The 17,443-nt window shown below is 43.4% G+C and overlaps 2 protein-coding genes across 2 annotated transcripts in view; one reads left to right on the top strand and one right to left on the bottom strand.

Moving 5' to 3' along the window:
* LOC140295535 (NLR family CARD domain-containing protein 3-like) overlaps positions 1 to 17,443 on the bottom strand; it is a 173,162-nt gene that overhangs the window by 141,921 nt on the left and 13,798 nt on the right. The window contains exons 11-13 of the mRNA XM_072379698.1: positions 14,692 to 14,853; positions 9,531 to 9,577; positions 9,159 to 9,404 (exon numbers count right to left, since the gene is read on the bottom strand). Of these exons, the coding sequence (XP_072235799.1) occupies positions 9,159 to 9,404; positions 9,531 to 9,577; positions 14,692 to 14,853 (455 nt within the window). The remainder of the gene's footprint in view (positions 1 to 9,158; positions 9,405 to 9,530; positions 9,578 to 14,691; positions 14,854 to 17,443) is intronic.
* Positions 14,091 to 17,443, top strand: part of LOC140301715 (NLR family CARD domain-containing protein 3-like) — a 483,071-nt gene continuing 479,718 nt past the window's right edge. Inside the window, exon 1 of the mRNA XM_072380705.1 lies at positions 14,091 to 14,096. The gene's annotated coding sequence lies outside the window, so the exon portion shown is untranslated. The remainder of the gene's footprint in view (positions 14,097 to 17,443) is intronic.

The following is a 17,443-nucleotide window of genomic DNA, read 5'->3' as shown; positions in this document are numbered from 1 at the left end:
TGGGCTAAAAACTGTATGTGTGTGTGTGTGAGAACATGCAACACCCATGGCACAGGACCTACATGATAACCGTGCTTAGTTATGAGTGTATAAGTGTACAGAGCCACAATCCACACAGCCACGCAGTGGGTCAGCGCCTGCCCCAGGGCCCCTGGCCAAGTGCCCTGGGAGTCAAGACGTGCCCACAGGTGGGTGAAGTCGCGAGCAGCGGGAAGAGGCAACGCCGCCCCCTCATCGGGAGAAGCACAGGCAGGCCAGGTGACAGCAAGTCCCAGATCCAGGCCCAATCATAACCACACACACTTTCACGTCCCATACATCCACACATCCACACGTCCTCCCTCCCTCGACTCCGCTGGGGTGTAGTGCAGTGGGCACACCAGGGGGCCAGCAGCCCCCCAGCCACCACAGACCCCGAACCAGCAGAATAATTAATTAATCCTCCTGGCCTCTCCCGCCCCGAGCAGCAACCAGGAAGCAGGGGTGTGGAAAGAAGACCCCTCCCCTCACCCTTCTGGCTCTTCAATATTTTCTAATAGTGAGCAATTAAAATTGAGGGGCAGCCAAACTTGTAGAACTGGGAGCGCGGCCCTCTGGGCAGCCTACATACCCAAAGAGCCCCGCCCACCAGATGCCACTCAGTGTAACCACCCCCCAAGACCTAATGTGTGTGTGTGAGTGTGTTTGATAAGTAGTAATGTCTAAGGTGTAATTAAAACAGGGGCGGGGAACTGCAGAGTGCAACCAAAGGGGACCACCTACGTGGCCCCATCCACTACACCCCACCGAACACACACGCCCCCAAAACCCTTCATGTGTGAGTGTGTGCTGTGTACAGGAGCCAGAAGGGAGAGGGGTATGGGGATATACACCGGGGCAGCTACTCTCCCCCGGAGAAGGCAGCCAGGGACTGGCTGCAATAGGCATCCCCGCTACCTGGGAGCCAACCCAGGGCAGGAGGGGCCTGCAGCGACCACATTCCGGGAGCTACTGTACCCCCAGAAGGTACCCATCCCGCCCCACCCCACCCCGGAGGACCTCTACAAAAAACAAACAAACAAACCACCCGGTCACACCAGTCGCAGCAGCCCGGGCCTGAGACCCACCATCACCCAGGCCCCCCCCAAAAGGGGAAAAGCACCGCCCCCCCCCCACCGCACGCCCCAACACCCTGAAAAAAAAACAACCATCTGCGGACACCTTGGAGGTCCCAGAGCAACAAGCCCGGCACCAGGACCTGCACCAACCCACCCATACTGTGGCGCGTCCAGTGCAACCCAGCCTCCCCAGGCACAGGCAGGGCCCCCCCCCCCCCCCCCCCCGGGGCGCAAGGCAGCGCCCAGCCACCAGGGCCCCGGCCCAGCACCACCACCCACGCCACCACCCCAAGCAGCCAGCAGGGCCCCGGCCCAGCAGCCACCACCCCAAGGCCCCTAAGGGACCCCGCCCCACACCGCAAGACAGCCCCACCCGCAAGCCCCCAAAACTGCCCTCCAAGCCCGACACACAGTCCCCCCCAGCAATGACCAACCCGGTCCCCACGACCCGAGAGACCACCAGACGCCCGAAGCCACACAGCCCCCCCCAGCACACACCCAAACCGCCCAGAGCGACGGGACAGCAACCCACCACCACTACTATGTGATAAAGCTAATCAGAGGGGACCAGAGAGAATGAAATTCAGCCAATTGATGTTTTGAGGAGGCAGACATTGTTTCCATGCTAATATAGTCTAAAAGAAAATTTCTAAACTGGTTAATACACAGATTGTTCTTCGCTTTCCAGTTCATGAGAATAGTTTTCTTTGCGATACATAACACTGTGAGAACCATGTGTGCTGAGTTAATTTCCATGTTGATGTTGTCTAAGTCACCCAGTATGCACAGTGTGGGGCATGCAGGGATGCTACACTTTAGCCATGTTGATAGGTGTGAAGGGACTTTACTATGTTATATGATCCATATGATATACATGAACACTAAATACAGTCCTTTGTAATCTTAGTTATCGTATTATGTTTGTGTATCATGGATGGTGTTTGCTATGTTGATGGTTACTTTATATTGCTACTGCAGACCAAAGCCAAATAACAGGAACACAAACCCTACACCTTGCTACTCTAAACAAGTAAACGTTCTGGAGACAACATCTTCTCTCCTTTTTAAATAAAATAGAATAAAAGAAGCTAAACATAGTTTTTTGGAGTTTCTCATGTTCACAAAACAGATAGAAAAACTAAATCTACATCTGTCTAATTAGTTAGTTAAGCCAGATAACTAACTAATGAGATGGGAGCAAATAAACTGATGAATTAATGAATCAATTAAACAAATTAATTGTAAAACTGATAAATAACTGTCACCAAGTTCTTCCTCAGAGAAACTGCTGGGTTTTTATTTCCAACAAAATATCATCTCACATCACTTGTAAGATGATATTTTGTTGTGAACTGACACTTTATAAATAAAATGAATTGATTTGAAACAACGTTTAATGCTGATTCAGCTGTTTTTCTACAGTTAATAAATAAATAATGTATTTAAAAGGAAATATATCTATTTTTTGTAATTACAGAGCTTTGTTTTATGGGCTTTGACCACTGGCAGCAGCCTCAGAAGAGCCTCCTCTGAAGCAGAGTATTTCCTCAGGTCAAACACATCTAGATCTTTTCCTGATGACAGTAAGATGAAGACCAGAGCTGACCACTGAGCAGGAGACAGTTTATCTGTGGAGAGACTTAAAGCAGACTGCAAGAAAGCTGGAGAGACAGTGGCGTTCCTCTAATTTAGAAGAGTCTCAATTAGTCTGGAAAGATAGTTTAATAACATATAAGAAAGCACTTCGTAAAGCTAGAACTGCTTATTATTCATTATTGATAGAAGAGAATAAGAATAATCCCAGGTTTCTTTTCAGCACTGTTGCCAGGCTGACAAAGAGTCCGAGCTCTGTTGAGTCATGTATTCCTTTAACTCTCAGCAGTGATGATTTCATGAGATTCTTCATCAATAAAATTAGAGACGAAGATTAATGGAATCCTTCCCACTATTATCACTGATGTATCATCAAGTAGAGCAGCTTTAGAAGTATCTTTCGAATCTGATTTGTATTTAGACAGCTTCTGCCCAGTTGATCTTTCTGAGCTAACAACAGCAATAGTCTCTTCTAAACCATCAACTTGTATTTTAGACTCAATCCCAACCAGACTGTTCAAGGAGGTTTTCCCCTTAATTGACACTTCCATATTGGATTTGATCAATCTGTCTTTGTTGATAGGATATGTACCTCAGACTTTTAAGGTTGTTGTAATTAAACCTTTACTTAAAAAACCTACTCTTGATTCAGAAGTGTTGGCTAATTATCGACCTATATCCAATCTCCCTTTTCTGTCTAAAGTTCTTGAAAAAATAGTTGCAGTTCAACTTTGTGATCATTTACATAGAAATAATCTGTTTGAAGAGTTTCAGTCAGGATTCAGAGTGCACTATAGCACAGAAACAGCACTGGTGAAAGTTACCAATGATCTCCTCTTAGCCTCTGATAGCGGACTTGTTTCTGTACTTGTCCTGTTGGATCTCAGTGCTGCATTTGATACGATCGATCACAGCATTCTGTTACAGAGACTTGAACATGTTATTGGGATTAAAGGAACTGCATTAGGCTGGTTTAAGTCATATTTATCTGATAGATTCCAGTTTGTTCTTGTAAATGAAGAATCTTCCTCACACATTGGAGTAAGTCATGGAGTTCCTCAGGGTTCTGTGCTTGGACCGATTCTTTTTACTTTATACATGCTTCCATTAGATAACATTATTAGACAGCATGGCATAAATTTCCATTGTTATGCTGATGATACTCAGCTGTACTTATCTATGAAACCAGATGAAACCAATAGGTTGGTCAGACTACAAGCCTGTCTTAAAGACATAAAGACCTGGATGACTCAGAACTGTCTGCTTTTAAATTCAGACAAAACTGAAGTTGTTCTCTTTGGACCTGAGCGCTTCAGGGAGAGTTACTCTAGATGGTATTTCCTTGGCTTCTAGTTCTACAGTGAGGAACCTTGGAGTTATTTTGACCAGAATTTATTATTTGACGCACATATAAAACTGGTTCCTAGGACTGCCTTCTTTCACCTTCGTAATATTGCTAAAATCAGGAACATCCTGTCTCAGGGTGATGCAGAGAAACTAGTTCATGCATTTGTTACTTCAAGATTGGACTACTGTAATTCCTTATTATTGGGCTGTCCCACATATTCTCTGAAAAGCCTCCAGCTGATCCAAAATGCTGCAGCCAGAGTTCTGATGAGAACTAACAGGAGAGATCATGTTTCTCCAGTTTTAGCTTCTCTTCATTGGCTCCCTGTTAAATTCAGAATAGAATTTAAGATTCTTCTCCTCACATATAAAGCTCTTAATGACCGAGCTCCATCATATCTTAAAGATTTAAGCTGGAATAAGCTGCCAGTAAATGTCCGGGAAGCAGACACCCTTTCCACTTTTAAGATTAGGCTTAAAACTTTCCTACTTGATAAAGCTTATAGTTAGGGATGGCTCAGGTAATCCTGAAACATCCCATAGTTAAGCTGCTATAGGCTTAGACTGCTGGGGGACCTCATCTGTCACACCTTTCCTCACTTTCCTCTCTTTTTCCCCGTTTAATTTCTCAATTGATTTTATGTACATGTGACATTATTGCGGTTATTAACTTGTGTTTCCCTGTTCCAACAGATATCCTTTGAATGGCGTTATGGTGTTTTTCCCCCCTCTTTTCCCTCTTTTCTGTCTTCTCAAACCCCAGCTGGTCGAGGCCACCCTTCCTGAGTCTGGTTCTGCCAGAGGTTTCTTCCTGTTAAAAGGGAGTCGTTCCTTTCCACAGTCGCCACAGGCACGCTCAGGACGGGAGATTGGACTAAAGACAAGTTTCGGTGCAATCTGTTGGTTTCCTTAGCTAGGATATTATTTTTTTGATTGGCTCTATAAGAATTAATTGGATTATGATTACAATTAATTGAATTCCAATTGGCTTGAATTGGACTATATTACTTAAGTGCCTTGAGATGACAATTGTTGTAATCTGGCGCTATATAAATAAAATTGAATTGAATTGAATTGAACAACATGTGCACTTTGCAGGCTGTGGATCAGAATATATGACAATGGAATGTGGGGTTCCACAAGGTTCAGTTTTGGTGCCGAAACTCATTTGTGAGGTTACAGAACTCTTACACTTTGTCTTGTTTGCAGATGATGCAAATTTCTTTTGTTCAGGTGATAATTTAATAACATTATCCAGTAAAGTTGGAAATGAAACGGTTAAACTTCAATCTTGGTTTGAAAGAAATAAGTTATTGTTAAATTTGTAAAAAAAAACTAAATTCATGGTTTTCTATAAAAAATGGATAACATTCGATTATCATTTGCAGGTGTTAATATTGAGAAGGTGTCAGAGATCAGGTTTCTGGGAGTTATTTATGAAGCATTGACATGGAAATATCATACAGCACATATAAAAATAAGGTCTGAAAAAGCATTTTCATTCTGAATAAGGTTATGTACGTTTTTCATTGTAAGACAATGAGAATGTTCTGCTGTTCACTGATATTGCGGCTCGTACCAATTTAAAACAAATGTGTATCTCAGCTGCTGGAGTCAAACTTTGGAATTCTCAACATAATGATTTAAAAGGTTGTTCAGATGTTTGTCACGATTGTTTAAGTGTGGACCCCAGAGCGGATAAACAGAAACGGGCAAGGTGGAGGTGATTTAAAAAATAACTCACTTTATTGAGGACCTGAACACACAAATACCACCTGCGGAAAGGGCTGAAGCAGATAGGCAGCTGACTCACAGGTGAGCTCAGGCACATGACACAGATGATAATCCAAGGAAGAGTAAATCCAAAAACGTAATAATAAATCCAAAACGGTAAGAGTCATCCAAAACAAGACTATGGTTTAACATTGAAAACCAGAATGATCACTGATAATGCAGACTATCTGGCAAAGAATGGGAAAGACGACAAGGTATTTCTACATGGAAGGTAATTAGGAACAGATAGAAAACGGATGTGTCAGGGCTGCATATCATCCCTTCCTCTTGTTGGTGGAAGGAAAAACCAGGATAAGAAAAAACACTAAGCGGAACCTGGAGTTGCAGCCTTGGCTGTGCCACTGTTTCCCTGTTCAAAAAAATGTATAAGGAGAAAACAATTAGACATTATAGACTGGAATTCTAACTGGATGTTTATATTTACTCATTTATTTAGAGTTTTCTCCATGTTGCAGCTAATAAGAGTGTTTGATGGTGAATGTAAATCGAAATAATAAACCATCTTAGACTTTTTTCTGTTAAAGTAAATCAGTTTATAAATAAGAATTAAATTCTTCTAACTGCTCCTTCCCAATCTTGAAAAGTGTTGATTTAAATTGTTTCACGATTTCTTTTCTTTTTATTTGTTGTACTGTTCATGAAATGAATATATTATGTATATATATATATATATATATATATATATATATATATATTCTAAATAATGTGCTGTTGAATTATTCCACTCTATTTCACTCAGTTTCACCTCTATCAGCCTCAGTTATTGCATCAGGTCAGCGTGGGGTCGTCAGAGAGCAGCTTTTAGTTTTCCAGTCACATGCCAAGCAGTCGACCTACAACACAGTTAGATTCAGCTCCATCTGTTTCTTGGTTGCTTTGCAGAGGTTTGTTGTTGGAGGTGAGACAGATGTGCCTGGGATCGTAGGCTTGACCCCCAAAGAGCAGGTAAGATTCTCCACCGGGCAGAGCAGCTGCAGTCAGGATGCTTGTTTTCAGAAAAGTGTGATTCAAGTCAGTTTTATTAAAGAGCTTTATGAGTAAGAGAGATTTAACTTTCTAAATGGTGAAATATGATCTCTGCTAGTTCCTGAACTCGCTGACGTCCTGATAAAGGATCACAACAGTGCAGCCTGTATGTAACACATGCATGGAGCAGTTTTCCTGCATCACTCTGCGGAAGGATGTTCCTGTATCTGTGTGAAAGAAGGACATCCTAGAAATGTGTTTTATGTGTGAGTTACAGGACATATCCAGACCAAAACAACCCAGCGGTGTCCTGAGAGGTGTCATCTCAGGAGTCAAAGTCATCCAGGCCTCTACGTTCAGGTTTCATCAACATAACTGGATGTTATCAACATCACAACGAGTTGCTATAAATGAATACACCGGAGGACACTTTGTGAGGAATTATAGGATTTATTCATAAAAAAAGTACACAAAGTTAGTAAATTATCATGTCGCATAAAACAAAGTCAGAATAGAAAAGATGAGTAAAAAGCTTCATTTGGGTTGGTGCTGAAACCTCTCCTATTGTAATGGGATTCATCTGTAAATGTGTTGATGATGTGACTGTGGTGAAAACTGTTAAAACACGGTCCACAAACAAGTCATGGCTGACAGGCGAGGTCCGTTCACTCCTGAAGACCCGTGACTCTGCCTTTAAAGCTGGCGACGCGGTAGCATACAGGGAGGCAAGAGGCTAAGAAACAGTATGGGAGGAACTTGGAGAAGCACTTTGAAGACATCAGGGACACGAGGTGCCTGTGGCAGGGATTTCAGACAGAAACAGGCTACAAACATCCAGCCAAAACAGCTCAGTGCAACAATCCATCGCTCCCAGATGACCTAAACAGGTTTTATTCCCGGTTTGAGGTCACTAACACTAGGGGTGCACAAAGACTGACACCACTGACCAGGTTCTGCAGCTGTCTGCTGAGAGTGTTAGGAGGACCTTTGTGAGGATAGATCCTCCAAAGGGAAGAGAACAGGCCTCTCCAAATCAGCCCTGACTGTGTTTTACCAAAAGACCATCGAGAGCACCCTAACCTACTGTATGACTTCCTGGTACGGGAACAGCAGAGCAGAAGAGAGACAGAGACTGAGCAGAGTGGTAAAAACAGCGGAGAGGATTGTTGGAGTCCTGCTGTCACCACTGAGGACATTTACAACAAAAGCTGCAAACGCAGAGGGGAGTGCATCATTCAGGACCTCTCATCCGTCTCTTTTCCCTCCTGCTGTCAGGAAGGAGATTCAGGAGCATCCTAACGAGGGTTTCAAAACAGTTTCTTCCCGACTGCTGTTGGACTGCTAAACACAAAGTAATCACTGGCTGTCGGTCCCCACTATGCACTTTAACTTTGAAATTTTTAGTATTACTATTATTATTATTTTTTTTAGATACTGTATTGTTTTATAAATTTTAACTGATAATTGCTCTGACTTCTTTAAAGTGTTGTAACTTGAGAAATAACATTTAGTTTTTATATATACATAAGAATGACAAAGTGAATCTGAATCTCAATGAAGGCACATTCACCTGAAATAATGAGCTTTAAACACTATTGTTCAGTCTTACACAGGCACTAAATTAATGAAAAGTATTGCAATAAACCTGTTTATTATCACAAGCTGGTAGTTGGTTCTATGGTGGAATATTAACAAAGAACAAAAACAAACTGTAAGATGCTGTTGAATATATGTACATATGCTGTGTCTATATATTTAATATGTATCTAATCCACACCAACATACTGATATTCAGTGTGAAGCTTTGACTGGAAACACACAGAAAAACAACATCCTGGAAGAATGGCAGCTTCCATCTTTAAAGGACTGGAAGAGGAAGAAGTTTCCAAGGAATCATTTAGAAGAGTTTCAAACAGAAACTGACTGAATCCATGAATCTGAAAAGGTGTTTCTGAGTGAAAGAGACAGACATGTACAGACTGAACTATCTGTTCAACAGTGATTCTCTGACAGGAGGAAACTCTTTATACTCAACAAAGAGACACTGCGGAACCAAATGACCTGAACCTGAACCCAAATCCAGGATGCAGAGGTTCTTCAGTGAATGTGGTGTTGAAGGTGTGGAGGTGGATCAGTGTGTCAGAGGAGACTCTGTAGAAGGACAGAGTGCCAGCAGGACGGTCCACATACACTGCTGCTCTGTTAGAGACAGAGGAGGAGGAGGAGGAGGAGGAGGAGGAGGAGGGGGGGGGGGGATGGGTGTTCTTATATTATTGTGATAAACAGAGTAACTAACACCACCATCATCAGAGCAGCTCAGATTCCAGGACAGATCATTCCATCCAAATCGACAGTCATAACTGCCTCCTCTCCTTCTGATTCCTCTGTAACTCACTGATACATAAGCTTCTCCTCTCCACTCGACCTCCCAGTAACAGCGACCAGTCAGAACATTTCTACACAGCAGCTGAGGACACCAGTCATCAAATCTGTCGGGATGATCAGGATATGACTGAACCTCCTCCACATATGTCACCTTCCTGTTGTTGTCAGACAGTTTCAGTTCTCTGTTCACTGTGTTTGTGTCGATTGTGAGTTGACAGGAATCTGATGGAGAGAACAAACACAATCCAGCTGCAGTTATTGATCTATCATCTGTTCACTTTGATCAATGAGTGATGTGACAGTGTGAAGATGGTTGGATGTCATGAATCAGATGAAGAACACACTTACACTTCCTCAGACCTGGTGTCAACCATCGTTCTCCAGCAGGCTCCACCCTGAAAGGAGGAGGGGGTCAGAGCAGCACAGTCTCTTTCAGCATGCAAACATGGACATTATATGGCTCTCACACACACATTGTTCTACACTGAGAAAGGAACAGTCCAACATCTGGACACATCCACTAGAATGGAGCATCTGGAAACTAGAATGAGCACAATTAGAAAGCTGTTTGATCATCATTTTGAAGCTAAATGACTGTCAGAGACGCTGTTTGGGGCCTGGTTACACAAATCAGTGGGATCAGCAGCATCAGTTCACCACATCACCAAATCTTATCCATTATGGTTATTCATTTCCACTTTGTGTCACGATCATGCTGGTTGTTGCTTTGGTTTCTGAGTCTTAGGTGGGGCTGAGCAGGTATCCTGGGAGCCCTGGGCGGAGTCTGGATTGCTCCTGCTGCCCCACCTGCTCCTCATCTTCCCTCATCAAGATGCCCTTTCAGGAGCTGCAGGAGCAACCGGTCTTCGCCAGATTGTCTCACTTCCCAAGTGTATTGCTCCTGTCGTCCACTCTCCGTGCCCCTGATTTCTCATGCCTGGATTGACATCCGCAATTGGATTCTTGACTTCTATCTGCTACACTTTCCTGCCTGCTCGCCACACTACTGACTCAGAGCCACAGCCACACAGCCAGCACCCTCCCCTCCTTCCTGGATTCCTTCCTGGACATTGTATGGATAAACCTGCCATTACCTCTGGAATTATCATTAGTTGAACCTTTCATAAACTGTATTGCCTAACCTGGAATCTTCCTACGGTCTACAACCAATAAACTCTTATTTTCTATCCTCCCTGTTTCCACTGTCTGCTCTTGGGTACACACCACATCGTGTTTGTCAGATCAGTGGCTGCTGGTTAATGTGTCGTCTTAACAGGCAGCATCTCTGACCCTGTTTTAGACTCATGATGTTGTCTGATAACAGAAAACTTTTGTTGTTTTTAATTCTGTGCTTTTATATGGGTCACGTCTGTCAGCAGGAACATTCAAACACTGTGAAAAGTCTTCCAGAGCCACGGCAGGATCAGTAACAGAGAATATATGATCAGAGCAATTTCAAACATCCTGAAGATTCAAATGCTTCTCATTTCCTGTGCTGATCATTAGAGACTGAGTGATTTTAGTGTCTCCGACACAGGTGATGGAGCAGTGATCACTAACATCACAAACTCCAGAGGCAGGGATCTGTGTGCTCTGTCAGTAAGTCTGATATCAAGACATGTGGAGCTCAGAGGATTGTTGAAGTTTGCTCTGGTGGCTTTATCTCTGAGCTGAAACACATCCAGTTCCACACACTGTTCTTTGAATGTGTTGCAGCTGTCAGAGAGCCGGTCCAACTGAAGATCCCCTATGTGGGCGTATGGAGGGACGGACACAGGTCTAATCCACATGTTCGTATTTCCAGATGTACATGTGAAAAAACATGGTTTTATAAATCTTTGTGCTAAGCTAGGCTAACATGTCCTGGACCCATCTCTGTATCTGATCCAGGGTCAGAGGATCCACAGACACTTCTCACTGTTGTACCTGCAGATGTTCTCCTTAGATCTCCTTAGATTAGTGACACGGTGTTTTCTGACCACATGCCTGTTCTATTTGAGGTTGCTCTTGACTGTAACACAGTTAAATCTGGTGCTGTTACTGCTTGTCGCTGTAGCATCATTAACTCTTCCACTTCTGTTAATTTCTCAGCCACTGTTAATAAAAACTGCATTCTCCCAAAGCCTGTGGACACTGTAGTTCCATTAAAAACCAGGCGGGCTAAAACTAAACCTGAACCCTGGCTAAATGACACGACTCGTACTGTCAGACGCGAGTGCCGTAGAGCAAGTGGAAGAAAGACAAACTGCAGGTGCCCTTTCAAACGCTAAGAGACTGCTGGAGTCATTATCAGCGAACAGTGAAAGATGCATGATAGGATGTTTTGTTTAAAACATAAACTTGGTTCTTAATGCCCTGCAGACTGTCTGTATGGAGGCCTCCACAACTGTTTTTTTTTTGTTTTGTTTTTTTATTGATAAAGTCTCTCAGTCTACCTGCTTTGCTGTTTTTAACCAGTTTGAGCCAGTCACTCTGTCCTTTTACAGGAGAATTTTGGTCGTTTTAAGCCCTCAGGTTTTCCAGATGATGCTGTCCCTCCATTTTCAGGTTTTCCCTACTGTAGGGCCACCTGTCATTACTGTCATAAACAGCAGTCTGTCCTCAGGTGTAGTTCCTGAAAATTTTAATTGTGGGAGAATTTAAAAAAAAAATTCAATTTCAATTTCAGGCCAATCTTTCATTTAAAAAATTCTCAAAAAGGTAGTCCACTGTCAACTAATGGCGTCTCTCGAAGAACATAGCATTCTCAAGGTCTTAAAACCCTGCACTGTACAGTTATAATTGGCTTTGTTCTTAGACATTATGTATTCATATTCTGTATTTTACTAAATAACCTCTGTTCCTAGCTGGCACTTTTCCACTCTGCTCATACTGCACAATCGATGACCTTAAACAGTCCAAGACCTTAGAATGACATAGCAAGACGAAACAACTGGGTCAGACAAAACATCTCTTTTGGAGTAGATAGGTCTGGTACATTAGATCCACGCCTAAAACAGCACTCACACATACACACACATTGTTTATCACATCCAAAGAACACAACGAGGACAGTGGTTGGCCTGATCATGCCACTAAAAACTGGCCAATTATACTCTGACAAGTGTGAATACAACCTCTGTGAGATAAAGCTGAATATAAATATGAAATGCTTCCGGATATCGAGACTCGACCTTACAGATTTCCTGCGAGAGCTCTGTCACCCCGAGTCCAGCGCTGCAATATACTTTACATGTGATCACTAATAAATACTTTTTTAATAAACGATTTCTCCAGCTGCCCTGTGACGGACTGGCGACCTGTCCAGGGTGTACCCTGCCTTTCGCTCGATGACTGCTGGGATAGGCTCCAGCCCACCCGCTACCCGATTAACGGACTGTCGGTATAGAAAATGGATGGATTTCTCCAGCTTGTTCTTGGGCTTCCAATGAAAGAATCGGGCTAACAGTACTGAATCAGCACTTTTAGGTTATTAGCTACTGATTCTGGTGACTGTGTTATTCTCGTGCTTTTAGATTTAACTGCTGCTTTCAACACAATGGACCATGACATTCTGATGGAGCACTGAGTGGGCATCAGGGGCATAGCACTGGAGTGGTTCACATCATACTTTAGTGGCAGATCGGATTTTCTGTGTCAGCCTTGGTGACTCTCTGTCCTCCTCGGCTCTGTGATGGCAGAGGAGGACCCCTCCCCCCCAAAAAAGAACAAAGCCCTCTTCTCAGGTATAAATGTTTCAGTTTTCCTTCATCCTGGGTCTTTTTCCACCATAAATGCTGAATGTTGTGGATTGACCACTCCTGCAGAATAAAAATAAACAGCTTGGCCGGCTGGCAGAAAAACAGAGGTCTCTATTTAATTTCTCTTCAGAGGTATTAGGAAGGAAGTGAAAAACTTCCACAACAGCTCCTCTCACCTCTGGTGTCCCACAGGGCTCAGTTTTGGGCACCCTTCTCTTCTCTCTCTATTTGCTTCCACTGTTATGCAGATGAGTACCAGATTTATGAGCCTCTTAAAAAGAATGACACAGTTTATTTTTTTTAAAAATCTTACTGAATCGTCTTCACAACATAAAGGCCTGAATGGCTCTGAACTTTTTAAACTTTAATGATAAAAAGACAGAAGTGATGGTTCTTGGTGGCACCACTGGGACCCCCCTTGTAGATCTGGGTTCCCTGGCCCCGGTGGTCAAACCCACCATCACTAACCTGGGGTTTAAAGTGGACTCTGATCTTTAGCTCGACAACCAGATCAAGTCAGTTGTTAAATCAAGCTTTTTCCATTTGAGGGAGCTGGCCAAAATAAAGCCAATCCTTCCGAGGCAGCTTTCTGACATAGTAATCCACGCCTTTGTTACTACTCGGCTGGACTACTGTAACGCACTCTATGTGAGGATTAGTGCGTCCTCCATCGCCCGTCTTCAACTGGTCCAAAACTCTGCAGCCGGCATCATCACCAGAACCCCTTCCTTTCACCATATCACCCCGTCCTCCAGCAGCTTCACTGGCTCTCGGTCAAATTCAGAATTACATTCAGTCTTTCTCTACATATTCAAGGCCATCCATAACCTCTCCCCTCCATATCTGTCTGATCTCTTCTGCAATGTCACCCCCTCTCGCTCCCTCATGTCTTCCTCCTCCCTCGACCTCTCTTTTCCCTCTGCCTGTATCAGTACCATGGGGGTACAACTCTGGAACTCACTCCCACTAAACATCTGCAACATTGACTTTCTACCCCTCTTCAAATCAAAACTCAAAACCCATCTGTTCCAAGCTGCATTCTCCCTTTAGCCTCATTGCTCTATTTAACATGTGTTATCTTATTTATTGTGTTTTTAATGTGTTGTAAAGTGTCCTTGAGTGTTAAATAAAATGTATTATTGTTATTTTATTTATCCTGTAGAACAGAACAACAGTGGTCCTTTGGTCCACTATGGTTCTTTAAAGTACTTAATAAATAAAGTTGGATTGGATTGGAATAGGGCTGCACAGTGGTGTGGTAGTTAGCTCCCGGCTGTGACCTTTCTGTGTGGAGTTTGCATGTTCTCCCCGTGTATGCGTGGGTTCTCTCCGGGTACTCCGACTTCCTCCCACTGTCCAAAAACATGCATGTTAGGTTAATTGGTGTCTCTAAAATTGTCCCAAGGAGTGAGTGTGTGTGGTTTGTCTCGTTCGTCTCTGTGTGGCCCTGTGATGGACTGGCGACCTGTCCAGAGTGTACCCCACGTCTCGCTCAATGACTGCTGGGATAGGCTCCAGCCCTCCAGCGACCCGACCGACGGATTAAGTGAATATAGAAAATGGATGGATGGATTGGATAAATATCTGCTGTTTCTGTTCAACCAGTGTTTCTGCTGTGAGCAAAGGAAAAAGGCTCCTACATGTGTGATTGTTCATGTAACACTCAGCAGGAAGCAAAAACACAGGGCTGAGTGCAGGACAGAGAACATGTTTCCAGCTCTTCCTCCTCTATCAGACATTGTGTGTGGCTGCAGCAGGCCTCTCCATACCTGAGTTTGTGTGGATCCTTCAGTGCAGCCGTCAGCAGCTTCACTCCTGAGTCTCCTGGATGGTTGTAGCTCAGGTCCAGCTCTCTCAGATAGGAGGGGTTGGAGGTCACAGCTTCAGCCAGAGAAGCACAGCCTTCCTCTGTGATCAGACAGCCTGACAGGCTGCAGACACACAAAACAACACAGAAACTCTGAGAGAACTGCTCTGAAACTGAATGTCATCAAATGTTCAGAGAAACTGGAACTCTCTCACATTACTGACTTTGTGTCTTCATAAATCTGAGTCAGAATCAAACTACACACGTGGATGAACCTAATTTCCGCTCCCATTTTAGCCGCAAATACATGCAGACACTCCCCTACTTAGTCCTTTTCAGATAAAATATGGTCTGCACCACAGTGAGAGCAGCAGTAAAGAAGAAGCTGATTTAACAAATGTGAAACTGAGACGCTTATCAGTGAAGCAGAGAAAATCAAATCTGTTTTATTTACTGATCTTAGTTCTTGAATCACCAACAGAAGAAAAATTGCTGGATGGAAAAAAGAAACAGAAGAATCAACTCTGTAAAGTCTGAGCAAAGGACCCTGTAGAGGTAAAAAAGAATGGTGGCATCATAAACGAGTCAACACATCAGGTGGCAGAAGGACAACGAAGCATGGCAGAAGCATCGGGGCGATGGGCTGAGGACCGGTGTTGTTCCAAAAAGTGATGATATAAATATATATATATATATATATATATATATCAACTTTATATAATGAAAAGTGGTGTAAACCTGCTTTGTATGAAAAATGCCCTGAGATGCTAGATGATTCAGCACTACATTAATGAAACTGAAAGGTTTTGTAAAAAAAAGGAGATTTGTGCTGAGACAATCATTATTATATTATAATTATGACCATTTTTAAAATGTGATTTAGTGTTGGAAGCAGAGCCAGGAGCCAGTAGCGATTAAGGGACTTCCTCTGTCATTATGGAAGGAACAGGTGAACTGTTGTAACAGAGTGTGTGAACAAGCAAGCACTAGTTCCAATATAACCACTTTCTATGCCCAATCGATAGTGGTGACCCATTATATTTTTTATCATTAAAAGTAAAATAGTAAATACACAAAGCCCACAATTGAAAGGAAATAGGATGAAAGCAACATGAAATAAAACTGCATACTTTGCCATTGAAAATATCATAATGGGTTAAGTCAAAATGTGTTTTACATATCAAATGTAAGGTTACAATTACAGGATTTTAATAAGAGGTCATCATCTAAAGAGGGCTGGTCTGAGGCATGAAACTCCAGGGCTTAAAATGAGTGCCACTCCAGCCCTGTCTGCACTTATAATAAAGGGATGTCTTTGTGACACTTTGAACTATGCTTCCAAATAAGCAGACTTTTGGTGGAAGTGTTTCAGAGTTGATTAGAACCAGGTCTACATTTAAGCTTAACGTGATCGGAGCTGTATTAAGACATTGTTTTTAATGTTCTGGCTGTGTGTATGTCTTATCATTAATGTTTACAACTTATACTGTAACTGAATTGTACTGTGTTGAATGTAATTAACAGATTGAATGTACATGAAATCAAACATGTATATTGTTAATGATAGTTCTATTTCAGTCGATTCACTCGGTACAACACATGTAGGATGGGATATCATGCACTGGCGTGTCCTGTCAGAAGACACCTCTAATCAAGCTTTCAGGCAAATGACATGTGATGACGTGTGATGGGCCCCATCCGCCCTGTCATCATTCCAGTCATTCCTCAGTTATTACGCTCTTCACTTTGCTAAGAATGCCTCGGGTTGATTTCAGGCTTCCTAGTTTCTGCTAGTTAGCCTTGTTCTCCCAGAAGACTACAGCCAACTCTGAATTAGCTTAAGCACTCTTGTTGGTGTTAGTCACTGCTGCCTGCTGGTTAGCATGCCTGGCTGCAGAGCGCTGATTTCGATTTTTAGTTCTCAGGACAATCAATGTACTGCCAGCGCTGTGGCGCCGGCAAACCAGGATGACACATCATTCGTCTTGCTGTGCTGTTGTGCAGCTGGACTGGCCCTCCCCTCCTCCTGCTCAAAAAGCATTGCGCTGTCACCAGTGAACAGTATTTGGACTTAGATGGCGCTGAAAAAGCTGGGTTCGTTAAGCCCCTGCTCATGGAGCTGTCCTGAATGGTGAACAGTCCCACCACACTTTTTATCTAAGACCTGCAGCTTAGCAAAAATTATTGAAGCGCAAGTGGCCACAGCCCGCTGAGCTCTGTATCTATGCTTCAGACGTACCAAGTCATGTGTCTGGCGGAGCTTGGAGTACAAATAACGCCAGATAACCCACTGGCATCCCTGCTGAATGAGGTCAGAGTCACCACGGATTACACCCTTCACCTGTCCCGCAGTGCGGCTTTTTCGTTGGGCAAGAGGATGGCATCCACAGTGGTGGCACAATAGGGCTGAGGTTTATGTTCGAGGGCATTGTCCTACGGATACCTGGTGCTGCTCTTCGGTCTCCAGCCCTTCGGCAATTTTGATTTCTCTGGCTAGAAATATGCTCCGTGTCGAGCCGAGCGTGTCTATCGGAGCACCGAGTGCACTATTGTGAATGTTTTGATGTTTTTCCAGTAGCTCCTGGACAAAGGTCTCTCCTTTTTCCACAGTTAAAGTCTATTTAAGTTGCTATTTCTGCCTGTCATGTTGGTCTTGATGGAGTGACACCAGGCACTCATCCTCTGGCCATGCACTTTTGGCCATGCAGGGATCT

Source organism: Leuresthes tenuis, unplaced genomic scaffold (genome assembly GCF_036924035.1).
Source record: "Leuresthes tenuis unplaced genomic scaffold, fLeuTen1.0.hap1 SCAF_1, whole genome shotgun sequence".
Lineage (NCBI taxonomy): Eukaryota > Metazoa > Chordata > Actinopteri > Atheriniformes > Atherinopsidae > Leuresthes > Leuresthes tenuis.
This window is presented reverse-complemented; position numbering and strand designations above follow the sequence as displayed.